Raw genomic sequence first — 25,791 nt, 5'->3', positions numbered from 1 at the left:
ATACATGTAGAGCTATCAAGCAATGATAGGCAATGACTTGAGGCACGGAGTGTTCAAATCGAAATTTCTATTTTATTTCTTGATTCTTTTCAGAGTCTAGCATGCCAGGTTACCAAAAAGGACACACCTACAGCTACAAGTATTCAACAACAACCAGCACCTTCTTGAAGGGGACGGCCTACGAGAAAAGTGGAATAACGTTAGAGAGCTTGGTCATTCTTAAGGCACTGGGAAGATGTCGCCTTGTTTTAGAGGTGAGTGACTTTTGATAGATAGACAATCACAATAATAGCTCAAATCAGAAGAAGTAAAAATATTGTTTAATGTGAAAGTTCACCAGAAAACATAGGCAACGATCTTTGATCCCATGTTATTTCACTAGAAAAATACTTCAGTTTGAAAGGCAGCTAAGCAGGACCGGACTGGCCATAGCGGGCACCGGGCAATCCCCCGGTGGGCTGCACGGGTGGGGGCTGGTTCTGGGCCCCTTGAGGCCGTTTTTGTTACAGGGCCGTTTTTGGCAGCTTAGCTGCAAAACCGGCCCCGTAACAAAATCGGCCGAAAATCGGCCCTGGCAAAGAGCTCGGCGGCGCCCCCAACCCCCCGGGGAGGGGAGCAGCCGAGCACTTTGTGCCAGGGCCGGTTCTGGTTCCCAGTCCGGCCCTGCAACTAAGCCAGATTGTTTATAGCAAAGTGACTCATAATTTGGCCCTTAATGTTCATCTCAGTTTCACTAGTCTTGAAAATGGTAGGAAGATCATTAAGCGAAACATAAATATGATATATTTTAGCACACGTGATAGAATTGTGGGTCATATGTACTAAGCCATTTAACGGCCGCAAACTCTACGATTTATCTAAATTACAGGGTTTTCGAGGGCTAAATGGCCTATTGACATGTTCTAATACCATTTAGTAATTCAGTTATAGGTTACTGAATTGCTAAATGGGTTTACAAATAATCATAAATAACTATTAGGAAGGGTGTGTTTAGGGCTTCCCTTCCAATTAGTGATTCGTAATGCAATGTATCAATGTTTGCGACCAAAATCAAACCTCAAAACATTGAAAAGTTATATACGTGAGAGTTGGGTTGGTAACACATTCACAGAGGCAACTGTGTTGCTGTGGAACTATTCCCCTTGGAGTATGTAAAAAAAATTGTTTGGGCATGGGCAGTAGTCCAGTGGACCACTGTCAACTCTTAACTTGTTAAAAAAGTTTATTATTTTTCTTCAATACAAACCTGTTTCCTTTAAAGAAAATGGGCTGCATTTAAAAAAAAGTAATTAATTCAAATGTGATCACATAAGTGGTGGTATGCTAACCCCAGCAGGCCACCATCCCTGTCATGACATTTAATTATAGAGAGTTGGAATTTGCGTATTACCTCATGAATATTGATGAGGTAAGTTGGATTGCTACCCATACGAATCAGACATTTGTGAATCCACCTATTAGCCATAGGTTGTTTCTGAAAATTCCACACTGGTTGCAAAAGCATATTGTGACCAGAGTTTAGTACATCTGACATATTTGTATGTTTGAACTGGATTAATGAATGAGTTTATTGATCAGTTAGTTCAAGTTTTTTATAATTAAAATCAAATGCAACAACCCCATAAGCTAAATCTATTGTAATACTCATCAATCCTCAAAATGTCATTGTTACTTACATCAAATGTTAAGAGCACCTGATTTTTTGGCACTAATTAGTGCAAACAGTGAGAGTTATTTTGTAAACAGGTTCTGCAGAAATGTGCCTTGAAACAGCATTATTCTGTGCAAACATGTTCTGTGCAAGTACGCCATCAATCTTCGTGTAAATACATACCATTCACTAAGGATTATAAAGGTGCTCACACTTTTAAAGTGCTTGTTGCGAGAAAAAAGTGCACATTCACAGGAAAAATTACAAATTATGAGCATTCTAGAATTTAATTTACCCTTTTTTTCAGAGTTTAAAAGAAATCGAATGTTAGTTCCGCACCAAAAGCACAATCTCACAAGTAATAACCAGTTGTAAAATATATGCCATTCTCTTCCTCAAATTCACCTCTTCTGCCCGACGATTTACAATAGTATGCAATAATTTTTAAGTGTCTCAAAATTGCAGGCCACTAGGCTGTTCGCGAATGCAGAGGCTGTAGTGTTATCACATTTTTTCTGCTAAAACCATGAACTTCAAGAATTTTCCACTGAACCCTACGTCCACTCCTTGAAGGGAGGCTATTACTGCCTGCCGACACATACAAATAAAGTCAGTCTTCAATAGCCGTTTTCTCTGCTCCATCAGCAGTGGGCATGTGCATAAGTTATCTGTTATGTCCTCCCTTGCGTATTTTCTCAGGCGACATGCAGACTCTGTGGATTGTCTTAACCAGGCAGGGAAATTGTATAGAGCGGTAAAACTGCCCAGTCGATATCCTAGCAGCTTTAACTTCATCTTGAGCCCAAAAGGTTCTCCTAGATAGAATTGTGACTTCAGGAAACTGTAAGATTAGATCGTCATCCATGCATGTGATATTTTCGACAGCAGCGCCTTATGTGCCAACATGGAATGTTTTTTTTAACCATTGAGTTTACTTTCTTGTTGAAAGACGCCTGGCTCAGAGATTGCCTCATAGTGGTTCAATTAGCAACCTTTGCATGGCCAGTTTCATGTATTCATGTGCTTAGGTCAGGGCCGTTTCTAGGTGTTTTGCCGCCCTAGGCGAGAATTGAAAAATGCCACCCCCTCCCTGTTACTACTATCACTCTCTCCCCTTGTCATCCAGGCTAGAAGAATTAATGCATTATATATTCCCAAACTCATGTTTTTTGCCGCCCTCCCCCTTTTGCCACCCTAGGCGGCCGCCTAGTCTTGCCTAATGGTAGAAACGGCCCTGGCTTAGGTATTGCCTGCATGGGATATGGCTTTCCACATAATGTTATTTAGTGAACCTTCCTGCGCTCTTTTCATTTTGCGGCACATTTTTATATATAACAAAACAAGAAAGCCAATACAGCACAACAAAATGTGTATTCAAGTAGATCATATGAGTTAATTTATGTTGCAAGTAGATAATTATTTAGTGTTGACCAATTAGTCAGTCCATGCAGTTCTGCAATGTTTCATAACCAGTATTCAAGATACGAAGGGCATTCCACAAGATTCTTTATCGTAGAAAATGTATCCTTTATTGGTTCACTTCTCAAAATGAGTTCCTAGCAAACAAAGCAGCCAACACGTGTTTCGTCTGTACATGTGGGTACAATTACTTTTTCAAGGCTAGATGCGGTCAGATTATATGAAAGGAAATGATATGGCCAAAAGACAATCCTCTTGATAAAGAACAGTGGATGGACTTGTATTTTCAAGTGAAGGTTGTATCAAATAAAGTGGTGGAGGAGTAAAATATTCAAAAGCAATCAGTAAAGGGGGCCAATGTCGTAGAGCTCAAGTCCTGGCAGTGCATCTCGCTTAGCACATATCTGTCTTGAGAGGACGTATATAAAAAGCGTATGTCAAAGACACAGTGGGCCAGTTAGCAGTACGTCCTAAGCCCGTCCGAGTTGCACATATTGGCTTTCTTGTTTTGTTATGTATGTGCATGTTTTACATGCCTATTGCACCCTTGGGTAGTGGGTGACTCAAGCCAGCTAAGCACGCTGCTGTACTTACAGCAAACTAATATAATATCCACGCCCTGTACTGTCACATATTCTACACCACTTCCTATTGATGTGCGGTTTTCCCTTATAGGGAACACTACTACCCATTTTGTTGTACATTTTTATATATGTCGCCAGGCTGGCCAGGTCTTGTCTACGTAATCCAAATTCTAGCCTTAAATGAGCTGGTGATGTGTGGTGCAGCGGTCAGAACACCCATCTGTATGTGTCAATGATTGAGCTTTCTATTGCCCCGGCTGTCCTCCCCCTAAGTGCTTCAAGGCCATGTGCTAGGGTAAGGGCAAGTTTTGCAGGGATAGCCTATGCCAGGGGTTGAAGAGACAAGCCTTTTAAAGTATTCCTTAATGTGCAAAATGCGTCTGTCAAGGTGTTACTCTTTTATGTTATTGAGCATTTGTGCCCTGTAAAAGTGTCTCTTACATCGAAAATTACCCCCAGATATTTATACTCCAGCACGGCATTGTTCAAACTATATGTGTGCGCTGAAGTTCTCCCAGTGCTGATTGACATTGTCTTTATTTTTTGCGCTTGACTTCTCACCCATGTGATTCTGAGTACGTCACCATGAGTTTATTATTCTCTAAAGCCAACCTTTGTATGGCTTAGTAGAACAAAGTTGTCAGCGTACCTCATGTTGGAAGAACTCAAGCCTGCCACCTTGAGTTTACATTGTTGAGAGTTGTTGCTAGTTCTGCCGGATATAAGTTAAAGAGGAATGGCGCGAGAACACAGCCTTGTTTCAAACCATTGCTGGTGTGTATTTTCCTCAAGAGGGTTGTTCTGGACCCTGATTATTATCCATGTGTTGGTATATAGGAGTTATATAGCGTGTGGAGGGACAGGTGCTATTCCCCAATTCTGCAATTTGCCCCAACATATGTTATGCTGAAGAGCAATCAAAAGCGAACCGAAAGTCCACAAAGCATAGATGTAAATTCTGGATCCGAGTTCTTGCGTTATCGATTATTAGGGAAAGCATTCAAATGTTTGTGGTCGTTCCTGTGCCTTTGGTAAAACCAGTTTGATTTGGAGACACTAATATGTTTTTCTCTGACCATTTAGTAAGCTCAGTCAGCGGCACTGTTGCAAAATATTCTTCCTCCCCATCCAGCAAGGCAACACACCTGTAATTTGATGGCAAAGACTTGTTCCCTGCTTTATAGATTAGGGTTATTATCAAACCCCGCCAGCTGTCAGGGATGACCTGATGGGGGAGAGCATTATTATACAGCTGACACATGTGTTTTGCCCAGTACTGTGGGTTTTCTTAATAAATTGTCTGTGATAGGCCGTTAGGGCCAGGGGACCCATCTCGGTGCCAGGAAGTAATTGCTTTTGCTACTGCTTCAGGAGGGATGGTTTCCTGAACTCGAACAGGTTGTACTGCTGGGAGGCTTATAGGTGGATTTGTATCCCCTCTATCTGGGTTTAGCAATGGCGCCTTGACATTCCTAAACATTTCACACAAATAGACAACCCATACTTCTTCTGCTATGCTAGATGATGCTGGTGGTGGTCTAAATCCCACAGCATTATTCACAAGTCTCCAGAACCCTCCTCCTGTTTTCCTTTTTGTGGCTTCTAACAGTTTCTGACAGTACAGGCCTGTCTCCTTCTTAACCTCTTCAGTGCCCATGACGAGATGGTCTCGTCATGGAGCACGGTTGCGCTGTGCCCATGACGAGACTATCTCGTCATGAACCCCACCCACTAGTGCAACGCCCGGCACAGGAGGGGGAAAGGGCGTGGCACTGAAGGGGTTAACAGACCCACATTTAACATTTTCTTTTGTATGAGCCTCTCAGCTTAGTTAGGGTGGTTATCTGAGCTGATGTAGTGGGCTTCTTACTGAGAATCCTTAAAGCATAGTTTAGCTTCTTTTTTGCAGCTCCGTGATCGACTTGAGACAATTGTTGGTTGATTAAGTAACTGCTCAAGGGCCAAAGAGCATTTACAGAGGGGCTCTGTTTACTTGTTGCATCTCCAGGTGAAGCAATGGGGGGGCTCCGTCATTGATGCCAGTTGGGTTGGCGCATGATGTACCTCAGGTGTTAGTAAGAGCCCCTTTTTTGAGCTGTGCTGCTTGACTGGGGATGAATTCATGTTATGCTGTGTAGTGCTGAGGAATCCATTCAATGTCTCGTCCAAGTTGTTTATCAGAGGTTCCTGGGCAAACCCTGTGCCTGACATTACAACTACTGGTTCAGCGGCCAGAGGGGTGTCTTTCGACTAAGTCAGCAGATTTTCTCTTGCTTTCACACTTTTTATTGCCCATTACTTCCCTTGAAATGTTTTTTTCTTACTTTCTTGTGTTTCACTTTGTAATAGGTCACTTTGGATGTTTGCTAGTTGCAAATTGCTTATAGGAGCGAAATGTGGTTGCAGGGGTGCTTGTAACCCTTTTCACCTCATTATCAGTTCAGTTCGAATCTTTATTCGGCTTTTAAAGGCCATAAAATTACAGGCAATAACATACATGTAAAAGAATAAACATATAGTTTACAGTTTCAATTGATCAGAAGAAAATTCATTTCTTAATTATAACATAATGCTTTTCCTTGCATTGATCGATTTCAGGATAAACAGCGCAATGTTGTAACATGTTAGTGGATCTTCTAATGTCACCAAGAATTTCATAGCTAGTTTATTATGAGCAACAAACAAAGGTTTAAGATAAAACCATCTAACATTACAGTAAAAATTACAGAATAAAAGAAAGTGCAATTTGCTTTGTTTTCATTTTAGGAAATGCGACAAGGTAATGACACATAGTTATTAGCTCCCTCCTCTAGATTGAAATAATTTATATGAGGCGACGGTCGGTTTATTCAGCTCTGATTTTACTCTAAGTTCCTGCCTTTGTTGCAAAAAGGAGTCTTTAATCTCTTTCTTTGTAAAGGACAATATTTTTGTAGAGTCCGACCAAACTGATAGATTAAACAAATTACCTAGTGTGGCGTTGATATATGATAGCCATGGAATTCTCAGCACATTGTTAAGATTTAAACAATCCAAATGATTGACCTGGTAAAAGCTGTCTCTTCCCGTCTCCAAATTGAGGCTGATAATAGCAATGGTTGAACCATTAAAGAATCTGCTAAGAATTCAATCCCCACCTCATGATGTACAATGGTATTTGATATCAGGGATAGTTAATACAACAAACGTTTTAAAAAACAGTTTTCTTCTATTTGCAGGGCCGAACTATTAGCATAACCCCAAAGAGCTGCCCCATAGAGGGCTGTGCCTACTCCTTTAGCTTTATAAATGGCTACCATTTAATTGGTTGGTCGATTTACTATTTTTGAGGAGAATTTAAAAATCCCTTGATTGACCCTTCTTATTTTGGCTCTGGTATTTAAAATATGTTGGGTCCATGTGCCATTTCCCAAAAATAAAATACCACAGTAGCAGAAGGAGTTTACTGTATGTGTTTGTACCCCACACAGGTGTAAACATATTTGAACTGTATCAGGACTTCCAGACATTTTTTCGGAAAATACATCTCAAACATTGTTTTGCAAATAATACTATACTGACATCTACGAGTATTAATGCTTCAGGTCTTTCTATTCCTTTCTTATTTACCCCAACTCTTGACCAAGTTGGTCCAGAAGTGTCCGAGTTCAAACATGCTGTGTTAAATCGTTTGGATAGAGCCACTAAATGTATTCCTAGACCACATACGAATCTGAACAAAGTTGAAATTGCATCATTGAAACAACTGACACACGACACATCCCTTACAGTGAAGAACTGTGACAAGGGTGGTGGTGTTGCAGTGATTGACACTGTACAATATGAGCTTAAAAGGACTGACCTTTTGAGTGCCACTAATTAATAAAGAAAATGACAATTGACCCGACGCCTAAAATTATATCTAAAATTCGACGGGTGACGAATGATGCCTTTGTGGCTGGTGACATTTGTGAAAAGGAGTATGAATTTGTTAACATCAAGAACCCTAAAATGCATTGTATTTATGGCATCCCTGAAGTTCATAAAAATGCTACTGATCCCCTGTATCGACCAATTGTGACAACAATAGGATCAGTTACTGAACCCTTGTCAAAATACATAGATAACTTTTTATGACACAATATACCAACCATTCCCTCTCATATCAAGGATACGTGAGATCTCATCAATAAGGTTGAAAACCTCCCTCCCCCCCCCCCCAAATCACATTTTGGTTACTCTAAACGTAGATGCTTTGTACAGTAACATTCCGCAATTAGAGGCCCACGAAGCAGTTGTCTGGTTCATTAACGTCTATGATATCAACTGCCCTTAAAAATACTTATTAGAGTGTCTCACCACTGTTCTTTCAGAAAACATATTTGGATTTGGAGAGACCCTCTATAGGCAAATAAAAGGAGTAAGTATGGGGGCTTCAGTAGCCCCGTCAGTAGCCAACATCTATATGGCACTTTTTGAAACAACATATATTCATAATGAAATAGCACCGTTTCACGAATCTGTAACCCACTGATCCAAATACATCGATTATGTTTTTTTCATCTGGACAGATACTAGAGAGGAACTATCTGAGTTTTTAAAGTGGTTGAATTTGTGTGACACAAATCTAAAAGTCACTGCGCACACTAGTGATTCTCATGTTATGATTTTAGACATCATTTTTCGACACACCCAACGGGCTTCTCGAGGTAGACCTCTTTGAGTTTCCATCCCCATAATCAAAAACAAAGTATTCCTTTTCGGCAATTTCTCTGAGTTCGTCGTAACTGTTCCAACCTTCATGAGTTTGATAAACAAGCCACTATGATGACAGAGAAATTTCTTGCTAGCGGTTACCCCAAACGTCTCGTCAGAGAATCATTTAAACGAACAAGATACTATGACAGAAACTCTCTGTTAAGATCGCGCTCCGACACACCTTTGACTCAACTGGTGTGCGTGACAAAACATTCCATGCTGAATGAGACTATAAGACAGATTGTCAATTTTAATTGGCAAATCCTTAATACTTCCAAAACACAAGAAAGAAAATGACCTAAACCATTAATTTGCACATCGACGGAATAAAACATCAGAGACCTCACTGTGCATTCACGTTTCGCTAAAGGCCCAGGGTTTGTTCAACGAACAATCAATGTGATAGATCCCATTTGGGAACATATAAATGCAACCAATATATTGCATGTGAAACTGCCATTGAGGGACCCACTTTTTCATACAACAGATATACCATCAAAGCAAATAAACTTACTAATTGTAAAACTAAAAATATAATTTATTTGCTAGTTTGTCCCTGTAATTTAGGGTACGTCGGTGAAACGTTGCGTACTCTGGCAAAGCATCTTACTGTACATAGTTCTGCAATTCGCACTGTTAAAATTACTGTACCACTAGTGAAGCATTTTCATGAAAATAAAATACCACTAATGACATCAGTTTGTACATTCTAGAAAAAATTTAAATTATGCAGGAGCCAAAAAATGCTGAATTTTTGTCCTTAAACCCCCAAAAAAGGACTGAATAATGAGATCGCATGGGAGAACGCAATTAAATACAATACCTAAAGTAGCAAATATCCCCTTATGCTATCTAGATACCTGATCTTGTTTTAATTACCATCTATACCAGCCTATGAACTTTTTATCCCCTTTTAAGAAACACATTTTGCTTAGAAATGTTTCAATCTCTGAGAAACTATTGGCATTCCACACATTATTAGTTCTTCTATCGCCTTTCAGCTGCATTTCTCTGTTTGAAACAAGTTTGCTTTTCACTTTCTCTAGTGCGAGCATTCATCTAATCATTCCACAGTTTTTATTGTTTTCTCTTACTCACTGTCCCTTTAACTGATCACCAGGCGTCATTCTGACGTATCACGTGCCCTACCAAAAAAACGACTTTCCGGTTAGCACTTCAAGTCTTCCGGCAATATCCTTCGGCGACTACCAGTTCATTCTGTGTAAGTAAGACAGCTAATTTGTTTGTTAAGTTGAGACAGACCCCCGCTACCGTACGGGGTTCTTTTAGCTTCAATGAGTATACCTCCGGTAAGCGTTAATCTAGAGACAAGATTTAAGACTTTTCACAGCTCGCAACTGCAAGTATGCCATTTCATGAATGTTATGCCACCTGCTTACTGTTTTGGGAGCCTCATACAGAGACATTTTTGGCTATATATTTTCGTTAAACAAGGCATTTTCATTTTTTTATCTTTGCGATCATTAGCTTTGTTTTCACTCGGAAGCGCCTATGAATCTTTATGTTTTCACATACATAAATTTCCTACGCAAAACCAAAGGGGATGATGGACAGAGTGTTGAACATTGCAAACACTCACCCCTAGTCAACTGATCTGGGTTTAATCCATCATCATTCTTTAGCTCACTCCGCCACCCCAGTTCAGACATGGCCATAAGCAAATTAGTCTGACCCTGTGCCTCATGGGAACAGTCCAGCCCGAACTGCCACGCCATGTCTTTCCTGGACCGGAAACAAGCATCCTGGGACCGGTTTCTGGCTAATCAGCCGTCATCAGCCAGGCTAGCTTGAATCCAGTGGCAAAGTGAGCAAGGGACCCACGTCTGTGCATACCCTGCCAACTTAGGGCGAACAAAGCAAAACCAAAGGGGATGATGGACGGAGTGTTGAACATTGCAAGCACTCACCCCCCAGTCAACTGATCTGGGTTTAATCCATCATCATTCTTTATCTCACTCCGCCACCCCAGTTCAGACATGGCCATATGCAAATCAGTCTGACCCTGTACCTCATTGGAACAGTCCAGCCTGAACTGCGAAGCCATGTCTTCCCTGGACTGTAAACAAGCATCCTGGGACCGGTTTCTGGCTAATCAGCCATCCATCAGCCAGGCTAGCTTGAATCCAGTGGCAAAGTGAGCAAGGGACCCACGTCTGGGCATACCCTGCCAACTTAGGGCGAACAAGGCAAAACCAAAGGGGATGATGGACGGAGTGTTGAACATTGCAAGCACTCACCCTCAGTCAACTGATCTGGGTTTAATCTATCATCATTCTTTAGCTCACTCCGCCACCCCAGTTCAGACATGGCCATATGCAAATCAGTCTGACCTTGTGCCTCATGAGAACAGTCCAGCCCGAACTGCCGAGCCATGTCTTCCCTGGACTGGAAACAAGCATCCTGGGACCGGTCTCTGGCTAATCAGCCGTCATCAGCCAGGCTAGCTTGAATCCAGTGGCAAAGTGAGCAAGGGACCCGCATCCGGGAATACCCTGCCAATTTAGGTCGAACAAAGCAAAACCAAAGGGGATAATGGACGGAGTGTTGAACATAGCAAGCACTCACCCCTAGTCAACTGATCTGGGTTTAATCCATCATCATTCTTTAGCTCACTCCGCCACCCCAGTTCAGACATGGCCATATGCAAATCAGTCTGACCCTGTTCCTCATTGGAACAGTCCAGCCTGAACTGCCAAGCCATGTCTTCCCTGGACCGGAAACAAGCATCCTGGGACTGGTTTCTGGCTAATCAGCCATCCATCAGCCAGGCTAGCTTGAATCCAGTGGCAAAGTGAGCAAGGGACCCACGTCTGGGCATACCCTGCCAACTTAGGGCGAACAAGGCAAAACCAAAGGGGATGATGGACGGAGTGTTGAACATTGCAAGCACTCACCCTCATTCAACTGATCTGGGTTTAATCCATCATCATTCTTTAGCTCACTCCGCCACCCCAGTTCAAACATGGCCATATGCAAATCAGTCTGACCCTGTGCCTCATGGGAACAGTCCAGCCCAAACTGCCAAGCCATGTCTTCCCTGGACCGGAAACAAGCATCCTGGGACCGGTTTCTGGCTAATCAGCCGTCATCAGCCAGGCTAGCTTGAATTCAGTGACAAAGTGAGCAAGGGACCCACGTCTGGGAAAACCCTGCCAACTTAGGGCGAACAAAGCAAAACCAAAGGGGATGATGGACGGAGTGTTGAACATTGCAAGCACTCACCCCCAGTCAACTGATCTGGGTTTAATCCATCATCATTCTTTAGCTCACTCCGCCACCCCTGTTCAGACATTGCAATATGCAAATCAGTCTGACCCTGTGCCTCATGGGAACAGTCCAGCCCGAACTGCCGAGCCATGTCTTCCCTGGACTGGAAACAAGCATCCTGGGACCAGTCTCTGGCTAATCAGCCGTCATCAGCCAGGCAAACTTGAATCCAGTGGAAAAGTGAGCAAGGGACCCACATCCGGGAATACCCTGCCAACTTAGGTCGAACAAAGCAAAACCAAAGGGGATAATGGACGGAGTGTTGAACATAGCAAGCACTCACCCCTAGTCAACTGATCTGGGTTTAAACCATCATCATTTTTTAGCTCACTCTGCCACCCCAGTTCAGATATGGCCATATGCAAATCAGTCTGACCCTGTGCCTCATGGCAGCAGTCCAGGCCGAACTGCCGAGCCATGTCTTCCCTGGACCGGAAACAAGCATCCTGGGACCGGTTTCTGGCTAATCAGCCGTCATCAGCCAGGCTAGTTTGAATCCAGTGGCAAAGTGAGCAAGGGACCCACGTCTGGGCATACCCTGCCAACTTAGGGCGAACAAAGCAAAACCAAAGGGGATGATGGACGGTGTGTTGAACATTGCAAGCACTCACCCCCAGTCAACTGATCTCGGTTTAATCCATCATCATTCTTTAGCTCCCTCCACCTACCCAGTTCAGACATGGCCATTTGCAAATCAGTCTGACCCTGTACCTCATGGGAACAGTCCGGCCCAAACTGCCAATCCATGTCTTCCCTGGACCGGAAACAAGCATCCTGGGACTGGTTTCGGGTTCAAAACCCTCATCAGCCAGGCTATCTTGAATCCAGTGCCAAAGTGGGCAAGGGACCCACCCTTGGGGCATCAGCCTATATCAATTGCAAATGGTTGTCTATCCCATTGATAAAAAGGGAAAATTAAATTGGTTCCAAAACACACCCTTGCCGTATGCCCCGCCCTACTAAGGAACTCAACAATTGCCCTAGGAGCTCCCATGGATATCAGTTTGCCAGAGTAAATTGTGGTCAACTAAATCAAATGCACTACTCAAATCGGCAAAGCATAAGTACAAAGTACCAGCCTTTGCCCTGGTATACTTGCCGATAAGTAACTCTAGGTTAATTCATTGTTCCATTGTCCCAAGTCTTTTCCTAAACCCATATTGCACAGAAGTTAGTATAGAATACTCCTGCACCCATTCCTCTAATCTCATAAATAAATACCTACTCATAACTTTCAAGGAAGTATCTAGGAGTGAAATGGGGCAATCATTTTTGGGAACTGTTTTGTCCCCTTTTTTGTAAATGGGTACAATGATGGATTTGCCCCATGTCTGATGAATTGTATCAGTTGCAGCTGAATTAAACACTCTAGTTAAAATAGGTCCCCATAATTTATGTGCAGATTTAAAAACGTCTACTGGGACGCCATCGGGTCCTGATGCCTGTCCTCAGCACTCTCCTGAATGGCCTGGGGAACTTCTTCGTTAGTAATATTCAGCAGAGGGGGCCTACTTACACAATGCCCTAAGTCAAAACCCCCCAAGGTCTCCCCATTATTGCTAAAGATCCCGGTAAAATGTGTCACCCATTTATCTGAGGAGATAACAGAGCAAAACTCAGGGATGTCATCATTCTTCAAAAAGGGTGCATTTACTGTATCCCAAAAAGTTTATTATTCCTAGTTTTTACAGAAATAGCCAGGTTTTGCCATGCTTTTGCCTGTTATTTCTTTTTCTGGGCAGCTATGGCTAATTTATACTTGCTTCGTAGGGATTTGATAATCGTTATATCTCTTGTTGATCTAGACAATGCATACTTTTAACACTTGTAATGCTTTGGTGCAGGTACTATCGAACCATCCTTTTTTATTATTACCCTGTGTGCCTACCTGCCTGGTTAAAAGTTATGTAATAGATAATGTAATACAGTTGAATTTTGCTATCAGTATATTTGGAGTAATCTCATCCTGAAGACAATAGGTTATTTCTCGTTGGCTAGACACTATTATTTGCTGCATAGTCAAGCATGGGTCACACGTGTCCACTTAATTCTAACGCCATTAGTCCTAAAAGGGCTGATGAAATTGACTAAGTCATATACATCACTCCTTTGACCCCAGAAGAAGGACGATAGAGTGAGTAAATTGTGGTCACTAAATATGGAGGGACGAACGCTAGGCGTGCCACACCTGCAGATAGCAGAGGCAGACACTAATATATGGTCAATGGTGGAGTGTGTATTTCTCCCTGTAAAAGTTGCCAGTAAGTCCCCTTTGGGTCTACGGCCCCCTCTGAGTTGATGGAAATCATATTTGGATATCATCCAATTTATGGCTTCTCCATACTCATTATGACCAAAGTGGTCATTTCCCTCTCCTTCCACATAAATGTGGCTGCATGCCTGGTTGTTAGGTACATCACATGCCTGTATGTTAAAGTCTCCTGCCCATAGCAAAACATAATCAGTGGAAATTGGGGCTAAGAATGTTTCAAGGGCACAGTCAAGAGCTGATACCACATTAGAACGTGTGGAATCAAAAATGTTGGTATAAAAATGTACAACTACCAGATCTTTCCCTCCTTTTTTACTAAGCCACAATATCTGTGCATAGGGTCCTACTGATGTTACTTTTTTGACCTTGGTAGAAATGTTATTAGGGACAAGTATCTGTCTTTTGCCCACCATACCTGTGACCCAATGGCTGCTAAAAAGTGTGAGGAATAACCCTCTACATGTACAGGATTTATACACCAAGTTTCTTGTAGGCATATTATGTTGTAGCTAGATATAGTGTTGACCCAGTCAATGTTCCCAACCTTGTTTAGTAGTCCATTCACGTTCCAGGTTACAAACTCAAACCCTATCATGGGGGGTTGTCCAATAGGCTCAGTATCTATTATGCTTGTGGGTATGATATTGACTCTAGGGGAATCTTTACCAGATACCTCGGCAACCACAGCTTCGGCTAGCCCACCGATAGCGGGTGCCTCCGTGGTGTATAAGCGATCATGTGGCGATAGCCGGTTTATCTGGCTGACAATAGAAAACATTGTGCGGACCCTTCTGTGATTACTCCTGGGAACCCCAGCATGACCTTGTTCAGAGCTAAGTCAGTCGCTATCGTTTAATCTGCTCAGCGTTTTGTATCTATTGGGCATTGCAAAATCCAGATCATGTTGCAGGAACAGGCATGTAGTATCCCTCTGTCTTTGTGGGTTTGGTAGGCCCCTTGAGCATTGCTCCAAGCCCTTCAGGTGGTGGTAGTCATAACCTAGTGGAAGTATACCCATGGCTTGTCTGTCTCTGGCTTCTGAAATTAATTATAACACAGTCACCACACAGGTTTTTTTCCAGTGACCCAATCCACCCCACTCTTCTTGTAAACAGGATTTCATTCACTCTGTTTGGGGAGAATAGATGTCTAGAACTAAGCCAATGACATTTTAACCTGATCAATAGCCATTTTCAAACCCTCCTCCATCCTGTCCAGTCTTTCTTTGAGGGGGCTTGATAAGCTACAAATAACAGATGTTAATTTATCCCAGAATGGTGCCCATGTCATATTATCCATGAAGTGAGAGATAGTTCCTTGCTCAGCCCCCCCCCCCCCCAACGAGATCAGTTCATCTGGTGATCTTAAAGTAGCAGTTATTTCGTGCTGTGTCTTCCTTTTCCCTTTGGGTGCGGGTTAACAGGTAATGTTCGATATTTTAGCTGCTCGTAAAGTTACTGATCCTAGGGCAGCAGGAGTAGAGGCCTGGTTTGGGGTAGTTAGTGATAATGGTTGCCCCAGAGCTTCACTTGGACACTCTATGCTCCGAGTATCATATTCATTGCCTGTACTAGGCATCCCACTGGTAGGTGGTACACATTGGGCCTCTCCCGTATGGCCATTTGTGGTGACGGACATTAGCTGTTCTGCCAAGTCAATTTCTTTGGAAAAGGCCACAACTGCACGTGCCGAAAAGGTATCTATAATTGTCCGTATGGGGGTGCTATTTTGCTTGGTCGCCGGCTTCACACCCCCCACCTTTCGTTTGCCCATATTGCTATTTGGACTGTTCGCACTTTGAGATAGTCAAATACAGAAAAAAGGAGGAAGAAAACAAACTTACTCCATACTCGTCCCCAGTAGTTCTAAAAGGTTATCGGATGGCTGCCTTTGCTGTTGGTGTGGAGACCATTCCATCCCACAGAGTCAAGCCAAGGGTCTGGGCCCAGCCCAGCCTCTTCCGGCCGCTGACGGACCCGCCCTAGGCCAGGACATCGCCCGGGTGCATTCCGGGCACGCCAGTGCGAGTCCCGCGCTGCGGGAGCCCAAGGTTTCTTTTCTTTCCACGTTGGTGCCTCCTGCCGCAGAGGATGGCGGGGATTGGAGTCCCCAGGCCGCAGAAACAGCAGGTAGTGCAGGAAGTGCTGACGCTAGTCCATGACGGCTCCTGCACTGCGGGAGCCCAAGGCTGCTTTTCTTTCCGTGTTGGTGCCGCCTGGCTCAGAGGATGATGGGGATTTGAGTCCCCAGGCCCCAGAAACTGCAGGTAGTACAGGAAGTGCTGGCACTAGTCTGTGACGCCTCTAGGTTCTCAACTCCCCTACTTTCTCCCTATTTGTACTGAGCTTAACAACATCTGTATATTGCAGTAGCTAGCTATATGTGTTTGATACCCTATATGCTTTTTTTTTTAACTATGTCATGTTATCCTATATTATAAGATTATATAATTATACAAAGTTGGCTGTTTAGCCCTGTTATCTGATGATCCGCTTTCGATTTCTCGCTATGCAAAGCTCTGAATCTCGGTTGGGTGGAGTCCACACAATACATAAGTATATAAAAACACACTTAATAACAAATTGTTCACTCCCACTGAGCATAGGCGAAATGTCATATAACGCAGGGTACTACTAACCCAGATACGATTGCTAACTTGTACTATCGCTCATTTAATGGACACTACAGCTCATTATCATGTAAAAAAAATGGAACCCTTTGGATTTAAAAAAATACATTTATTCAGCATTCTTGAATTGAGTAAATGAGACTGTTCTACTGATGTAGGAAAAAGAAGGGGTCCCTCCTCCCGTTGTAACGATTACGGGGGAGCTTCTGGAGCACTATTGCATTTAGTCACTTGAGTTTGCCTCGGTTTGCGCCCAGTGGTTGTTGGTACTGCCTGTGTCTTCCCCGATCTCATTTACCCCAGCCTAATTGTAATTCGACCTATCAGGTTCTTTTCATGTGAATGGGGAGGTGGGAATAATGAACTATTCCCCTTTTAAGGGGTCTGACCCTCCTTTTCTCAGACATTTTTTCATTATTCTTTGTTGATACCTGTGTGAGGGTTTTGCTGGGCTTTGTGGATACTATTAGTAGAGAGTCAAAGGCTGTGAGGAACGTGTCTCTTTATGTTTACTCGGGTAGAGGTAGAGGGCACAACAGTTGCCTTGCTCTCTAGTTGTAATCTAAATGTATTTAGTTTTAAATTGTTGAAATGTTTGTACATTATAGAAGACCGTGCCTGTGGTTCTATGATTCTTGTAGCACACACCCGTAGTGTTTTTGCAAAAAGTTAGGAAGATAATGCAAAGTGTTTATCTAGGTCCAGGTGCGAGGGAGAACATACCGGGGAGCAAGCCGCACCATGGACCTAGCCATGCCACTTTTGTGCTCTGCCGGCTCAACCCACGGAAAGACCACTAAAGCTATCCCCATGCACTCCGGGAGGTAGTGGAGCCTAGTTGAGCAGGTGTAGATGTCACTGCCTACTGCTGAGTCGCTGCCTCCAAAGGATGTATAATGGGCCAAAATACTTGTGTTGCCTGGGATGACCCCGCTCCGACTCCCCACGCGCCTCTCACCTCCACTCTCCGCTGCACCTTTTCTGCCCTCGGCACAGGTCACAGGAGTGGGGCACGGGCCTTCAGGTGGCCGGTAACTGGCTTGTTGGCTTGCTCGTGAAGTATTTTCCAATGAGCGAGGCCCCGGTACTGAAATGGGTATCAAATCGGGTGCAGGGTCGGCAGGGTTCTCTGCCAGAGGAGTCTTGGGCTCCCAGACTCCCAAGCTCCAATGCTCTAGGTGGCGCAGCGGTGATACAGCTTGTGGCGGGGCAGCGACTGCAGTGCTTTTATCAATGGGCAGGGCAGTGTCCTGTGTCCTTCGTCTGCCAATACTCCCGCTTCTTTACAGATAATTGTATTCTCTAGAAAATAGAACATGAAATGAAATAGCCATTGTTTTGACAAGTATATTCTTATCAGAATTTAGTTAGCAGTATCAATATAAAAGTGCCCACATTAATGCCTTTTTACTTAAGAATCTCACAATAATCTAAGCTAAATCAAACTCTAAATCCTGTATGTATGAAGCTATTTCAGAATTCTAAAATATACGGAAAAACCTTGTACTGCGCTTACAAGAAAGCATTTCTCCTTCCTTGCCACTACCTTAAAAGGGCGCAATTTTCTAATGCTAAACCAAGTCTACTTTGTTTAGTAAATTGGGTTTAGTGTCAGAAACCTTGGGTGGTTGCATGGGAACTCCCATGCTCCACCCATAGTATGTCCCCTTGGCGCTCAGTAATGCATTACTTTGCATTACTTTCATGTTTTTTCCAGTGTTAAAAAAGTTTACCGCTGGACAGTGAATTGTGAAAAAAACATTTTGTAACGACTTGCGTCACTTTTGTGACACAAACAAGGCGTACAATCTTCGTAAATCTCCCCCAAAGTTTTCAACATGAGTTGAAGTTACAGTAGATGGAGGGTACAACCCTTGTAAAATATATCTGAAAGGATCTGAAATAAAGCATTTAAAGTGTTTTTGACAGGCATATAATGGAGCTATACAAAATCCTTAACATTCCAAGGCACAGCTCCCTATGCTATTCAAGAATAGCTATAATTTTTGTATAGTTCTAAGGTGTATTTTCTTTTTGATATTTTTATTATGGGTTGTAGCATACGCATGTTGTTTTAATTTCCACTGAAATCTTTGTGTATTTTCTTTAAACACATACATAGTAACTTATTTTATGTGATGCTGGTTCCAGCCTAATTTGCTACAGTGTAGCACGGTGAATGACAAATGTTCCTTTTTGTCCACTCTGGTATAAACATTGTATCATTCACTCAATGATGAAATGCTGCAATGCCATTGGCGGGAAGCAACCCAGTATCCTACCTGTAAAAGGTAGAATGCAGGCACATATACCCATCTACCTAGACCTGAAGATCATGTCAATTAAATCTTCCATTGTCTCCAAGTCGGTAAGCAGAGTCTATAGAAGTTAGATTGAGCAATTATTTAGTTCTGTTATCTTTACAGTGCCTAGAAACTGTAGTGTAATATTTTATGCTGTTTAAAAGTAGTTGTTACTTACTTTAGGAATTGTTTTACATCAGGAAGCAAAGAAAATAAACCACTACTAAGATATTTGTTCTAAAAGCATGTACATATTTATTTACTTTTCTTGGAAAGTCAACATAATTTTGTAGGTTATTTCTATCTTGACACTGTTTAGGTATCTTAAGTCCCATGTGATGGGCGTTTGCAGTCTTTGTTTAGGTCTGGCTTGACAGCACAGCTTTTTTCAGCTCGTATGCGTTAAAAAAATAGCTTTGAAGAGTACTAAACAGCGGGACTGTGGCTCCACCCAGATGTTGGTTTGCCAACGCACAGCTTTTAGTTTTTGCAAATCCATAGAAAGAGTGCTTTCCCTCAAAAAACTTTAATCATTGTTTTTTTGTTTATAAAGGTGAGTGAGCCAACAGGTTCTTTGTGTTTTTTCCTGCCCATTGCATGGAGCTTACCCTGTAGGTCACATGCCTGCCACTTCGATGCTGGTAAACATCTCCCAGATAATTAGATAGTTATGGTGTTTCTTAATCTCTGGCAGCATCGATGGAAGGAGCACAGTCTGGAGCTAAGTGTTGCTGTACTGCAGTCCCATACCTCTCACCCCCACCCTTTCGAGTGCAGTTGTGTGTTTGATCAGTCTTGGATGCGTCGGGCTAAACTAATTTACATGTATTTTTGCCTACCTTAACATGGCTCTCCTTTAGAGAATGTTATTTTTTCTTTCATATGCCTAGAATAAATGACTGTATTTTATATCTGGCATGAACTGTAATATGCTATGTTGCCTGTAGCTTGAAGTGTAATATGCTCTGATCATTAAAAAAATATACCCTCACATTTGTGAGCGCTGGGTGAGTGCAGGGTGAGCAGTGCGTCCTTGGTGACTGCTGAGTGAGTGCTAGACCAGAGGTGTATGAGTAGTGTGTGGGTGCAGGGTGAGTGGTGTGTGATGCAGTTTCAGAGGTAGATGGGTTCAGGGTGAGTGGTGGATGAGTGCTGGGTGAGCGGTGGATGAGTTCAGGGTGAGATGTGTGTGAGTGCAGGGTGGACAGTGTGAGAGTAAGGTGAAAGGTGTGTGAGTGCAGGGTGTGTAGTGAATGCATAAAAAAAGCGGGAAAAGGTCAGGGCACTAGGAGCCTGCACCAGTCAGTCTAGTGTAATGACAATTGAATTAAAGGCGTGGTGCAATGAGCCAGGGACGTGACCCTCCTGCGTCCCCAATGATGGGGAAGAACCCCAAAACCATAAAAGACAAAAAAGTCTCTGCACACAAATGCTGTAATAGACTAATTATTAATGGAGATATATATATCCTGCATTTCAAACTCATGAGACAATTATTTTTTTAGCAATATATGATAATAGACGTCAACAATTCAATACAAATGACATGAACATTTTGTCTCCCAAATAAATCACGTTGCCAGTCAAGGTACTGGAAAAATGTTCTCCTTTTATTCTTCATTCTTTTGTTCAAGTTTTCATTCAGTGAAAACAGCACAGAATAGATAGCCGACGCGACGCGTTTCGTCCCACACAGGACTTCTTCCAGGCTTAAACATGTTTGGAATATGACACACAGACACTTCTTGTCTGACTTTCTGTGGCAACACGATATCTTTAAAGGTAAACCTCAGTTTGTTTCGAATAAGACAACATAGGTGCTTATTATCAGGCTCAGTACAACATGAGAATATATTTTAGCTGGTAAACGGGACATGTCTCTCCCAACGTTGCATTCTGATGTCTGGTTCCAAAGGAAAAAAGAATGCAGTCTGTGCAGGGTGAGCGGTGCAAGAGCGCTGGGAGAGCATTGGATGAATAAAGCGTGAGTGTCCAGGATGAGAGGTACCTGATTGTATAGTGAAAGATTCTTGCTGTAAGGTCAGTGGTGTTTGAGGGTGTAGGGTGAGCAGTGAGAGCAGGTGCAGGTTGAGGAGTGTGTGAGTGATATTTTGGTGGTGTGCGAGTGCAGGGTGGGAGGTATGTGAGCGGTATTAGTGCATTTCATTTTTGTAAGTGGGAATGTGAATAGACAAGCTTAGTGTTACCACCTTCCCTTGGCCACCCTGCACCCATATTTGGGAGAATTGCTCTATTTTTCCTGAGGTTTTCAACTGTGCTGGCGAGATTAACCATAATAAGCTGTGCATTAATGTGATGCACATGCCTCTATCTTGAACACATTGCTGAATAAGTGCACATTTTCATTAGTATGCGGCAAATGGTAATAACATATTCTAAAAAAATGTCTCCAGTGGAATCATTTGTTTGGCACTAGCGCAAGACCACACACCGGGCATGTGGCAACTGAATGCAAAGCTGACATGAAAGCTCGTAAATACTTTAAGCCGAGCTTGCATTTCATATGTGTGAATACTGAAATGACGCTGCTGATGGAAAATGAAGCACTTGGAAATGTTCTGCCAGAAAAACTATTTAGATATTTATGAAGAACATGTTACTCCAAGCAGTCCATACCCAGCACCGTCCATGTTTCAAGTTTTAGCATGAAGACTGATGTGGTTACAGTGTCCGAACTAATGGGTTTACCTTTTTTATTATATCCTGTGTTTATTATTTTATGTGCTATCCGGTACCCTAATTATATTCCTCTCATCTGTGAGTCAGCATTTCATCCCAACAGCATGCTTCAGTTGGCCCTTTAATTCAATACTATTTTAAATTACTGCTATAACTCTCAGGCCCTCACTACAAGCAGCCCAGGTGTTTGTGGTTACCGCATATATCTGCCTTAACTTTGCTCCTTCGTGCCCAGTTCCTAACCAACTTCACTTCAGAACATCATCGTGCGATCTGGCAAGACAAGGATCCCCCCTGCATTGCATCCAAAAAGTAAGGCAGTACGAACTAGGGGATCTGAGTACGAAGAGCAATCTCCTACAGCAATCATTACACCACCAGCCGTCGGCTCAATGTTATCAGGTGGCAGCCGCTGCAGTGTTGGCAGTGCCACAGTTTTAACAGACCCGGAAAAGCCTGACAAAACAAAAGCCAGGACCATCTACAAGAAACTCTCATTTAAAAAATGCCAACCCAAAATTTACACAATTTTTCTTACTCAAGGACCCAGCGGCCGTTATCTTCTCCTCCAACTCAACCATCATGAGCCTATCATCCCCCTTAGAACTGATGATTATTAATGAGATAGCTTGCTAAAGGCACACCGCAGCACTCCCCGTTTGGCAAGGGCCCTCTGCAGCTAAAAGTTAGAGGAGCCGCACCAACCACCCAAGGTGCCTTTGGAGTTGAGGCACCCCTTGCCATCACAGTTGATGACAGTCACCCTGATGACAGCAAAGGGTGAAGGAGCAAGTCCCATACACTCGGAGAACTTCAGTGGTCTTGAGTTCTCCCCCTGTGCAGCCAGGCAGCACAACTAAATACAGCGATGCTCCCAAATCAGTGTCTTCTACCCTTGCACAAGTTCACTTCACATGCTTTTTGGAGAGCAGGACTGATGACTCAGATGACGATTATGTCCTTTAAATAGAAGCTACTGCACCTCAGTCACGACATCTGGTCCCTCAGTTATTGACATCCCCCAATCAAGCTCAACAATCCCAACAAATTGCTGTCCCCTGCCATCTCGCAGGGACCCAATTCAACAACAAGCCCTAATCCCCCTATTTTCATCAACTTCGTCCACAAGAACAAACGGCTCAGCCACGCGCTGACAGTGCACATCCTGGTAGTTTTACCACCCAGTAGTGATCCAGCGGGTTACCAAACTCAGGTACTCAACTACCTGATACTCACCTGAGCCCATAGACACACACACATTCAAATAGTAGGCTAGTAGATACCTCTGGGGTCAATTTGTTTTACTAATACCTATAGGATGAGTTTTTCTTATCATTCCTTACCAAACCTTCTGACCGAATGTACTTTCCTCTGGTCAATGGACCTTTTAGTTAACTTTGTAGGTAAAAATTGACATAAAATAAACCCTTCTTTAAATAACCACAGACTCTGGAGAGTTTCAAATGATTATCTAGTTTAAAGTCATGTGAGCCAAGAACCAAAATACAATTACAACACAGTTTTCTCCAAGGAAGGAATACAATTAAGACAGAATAGTCGTTGAACAAAGTCATTACAATGACAGTACCTGAATAGGGAGAAAACCGAGAGAACAGTACAATGACATACTACACAGAATTATAGTTACCTAGGATGGTGTGGAAACCAACCCCTTGGCCAAGGAGCTGGAATGGGTCCCCTGAGACAGATCAGGTGCCAAAGGCTCAGGACAGGATTCAGGGACAGGATAGATGGCCTCTTCTAGATATGACGCCTGCGTCGCACTCCTCTCTGACACTATCTTCCTCCTCGATTCTGCCGCGATCTTCATCTATTATGTGCCTCCTCGATTCTTCCGCGATCTTCTTCTAATTAATTAGGGTTTAGACTCTAAGGGGCAGATTTATGAGCCCCTTGCGCCACTTTTGCGTCACTTTTAACATGGGAAAAGTGACGCAAAAGTGGCGCAAGGGGCTCATAAATCTGCCCCTAAGTCTGCAAATTGAGTCTTCTTCAGCAATTATTCGATTCTCAGACAGCATCTCGGTCTCTCAGCATCTCCGTCTCTCTCGGTCTGTAGTCTCTGTGTGTCTGTCTAACTAAACTACCTCAATTATACATTTCTAATGGCATGTACCACCCCTAAATATTTCGAGTTAATGAAACTCTTAACTCTGATTGGATAGGAAATAAGAGATCATCATCACACCATGCTATGTTTTAATACTTTTCTTTTAGCCCATTGTTCAGTGTTCCTGCCCCTTAATTTACTTTCCCAAGCTTTATTTCCCATCTGCATTTACATTTTTATCGATGAAAAATATACATTTAGTATTTTCTTCATTCATCAGTCAGGAAGACAACTTCTTTCCCGGGACATGTGGCTGTCGTGTCCTTGGCTGAGTTTCAAGTACGTCGTCATGGTTCCTGGCGGGTTACAAGTGTGCCTGTAAATGTGAAAATGTAAATGTGTAGATATTTATATAACGCAAATCACCAATCGGTCTCTAAGCGCTTGCTTAGGGAACCCGTCCTGGTATTCCCCTGTGAGATAACCCAGCAGGGCATCCACAAGGTGAAAGCCAGGCATCCCGCTGCGAGGGGCCATTGTGGAGATTAAGCAAGCTATTGCCCAGAGTCGCAGAGTGTGAACCCATGAATCGAGTATGCACTGGAGCGAGAATTATCGAGTCCATGGACAATTTATGGACTCAAGACCCAGCCAAGCCGGGAATTGAACCCTGGTCCCAGGCTGACCTCTGCTTCCAGGTCTGCCTACTCTAACCAGTGAGCCACACTTCTCCACACCTGTGCGGAGACCACGTGGGGTATGGACATCGGTCATCCTCTGAGGCCCAAAATACGAACTAATAAAGAAGTCAGAAAGAGACATTTTAAATCCAAAATAAAATGATTTCACTGTATACCACCTATCTCTACTCTAACCTCCTTTACTTATATAAATCTTTCGCATTAGCATTTTATTAATTTTGCATGGTTTAGTTTCAGCAATAGCATGCGCTTTATCATGTGAGTTCCAAGCAGCCATCTTGAAAGAGATTGCGCAGCTGCAAAGATTTCCCTCCAAGCAAAAGAATCGTCATTACTACGTAGATGCAGTTGACGCATGTGCAATACAGAATTTTGCATTAGCAACCATTTTAGTTGCACTCGGGTTTCTTGTTAGTACGACACATAGGAAAGCTTCCCCTAAGCTTAAGTGTACGAACTGTGATGCATTATTAGTATTTACAAACACAATTATTACGGTATTACGAGGTATCTGAGAAGATTGCATCCAAGGAAATCTCTTTTATACGAGTCCTTGCTCCATCAGTAGTCCTCGGAGGGCAGGTCCTTACAGAACCCTTCCTCACTCACCTTTGTAGAGTGGGAAGCTATGATAGCCATGTATGGCGAGGGGGACCTAAACCACACAAACTCTACCCCACGTTCCCATGACGAGATTCTCAAAGGCCCTACCTGGGTGCAAACAGATGTACTAACAACTGCACAGGACCACATTCAATAGACATTTGGGGAGTACTACTAAACACCTTGTAACTGACAGTTGAAGCCCTTAACTATCAGTCAACAAAAATGGACACTCATATTATGTTGCTAAACACATTGGGCATCTTTGCATCCGGGCTCAATGCCAAAATTATTACCTCAAAAAACTTCATAATCAAAGCTCAAAGGGCAGCAGAAGTGATGACGCCGCTGGTCCTTGTGCCTGCCCTCCAATTCCTCTTTGAATCTACCAATCCTGTCAATGCTCCCAGCACCCCTCTCCTACAGCAATGTCTCCTAGGACAAGCCAGGAGACAATTATGCAGGCTTTGACGCTATCAGCAGCCACCTTGCAGTCAGGAGAGTCCTTTGAGGAAGTGCCACAGTTTCATGACCCTCACACCACCTTGCCCCAGCCCAGATGGAGAATCCAATGATTCTCCCTTGGGCTTAAGTCACACTTCTGCACCAGCTCAGAGACAACAGCCTAAAGAACCACCAAATAAAGATCAGCAAAAAGCATGAAAACACAGGGTTAAAATTAAAGCAAAGAAAACCATCAATTCCCTTTTCAGCAACCTGAGCAATGATTCTAAACTATACAACAGGGCCAACAAGTAGGTGCTAGAGAGGGACTCAGACCACACAGAAAATAATTCACAGAGGCCCACTCAGAATCCAAGGAGCAAGATTTT

The 25,791-nt window shown here is 43.0% G+C and overlaps 1 protein-coding gene and 1 long non-coding RNA gene across 2 annotated transcripts in view; one reads left to right on the top strand and one right to left on the bottom strand.

Annotated features, from left to right (window-relative positions):
- Window positions 1-15,946, bottom strand: part of LOC146789788 (uncharacterized) — a 35,805-nt gene extending 19,859 nt beyond the window's left edge. The window contains exon 1 of the long non-coding RNA XR_014970169.1: window positions 15,795-15,946. This is a non-coding gene — a long non-coding RNA (uncharacterized LOC146789788). The remainder of the gene's footprint in view (window positions 1-15,794) is intronic.
- APOLTP (apolipoprotein lipid transfer particle homolog) overlaps window positions 1-25,791 on the top strand; it is a 1,292,669-nt gene that overhangs the window by 131,761 nt on the left and 1,135,117 nt on the right. The window contains exon 3 of the mRNA XM_085632129.1: window positions 94-254. Coding sequence (XP_085488255.1) covers window positions 94-254 — 161 coding nt within the window. The remainder of the gene's footprint in view (window positions 1-93; window positions 255-25,791) is intronic.

The sequence above is a fragment of the Triturus cristatus genome, chromosome 10, assembly GCF_964204655.1.
Source record: "Triturus cristatus chromosome 10, aTriCri1.1, whole genome shotgun sequence".
NCBI classification, from domain to species: domain Eukaryota; kingdom Metazoa; phylum Chordata; class Amphibia; order Caudata; family Salamandridae; genus Triturus; species Triturus cristatus.
The sequence above is the reverse complement of the archived record's forward strand: the minus strand, read 5'-3'. Positions and strand labels throughout refer to the sequence as shown.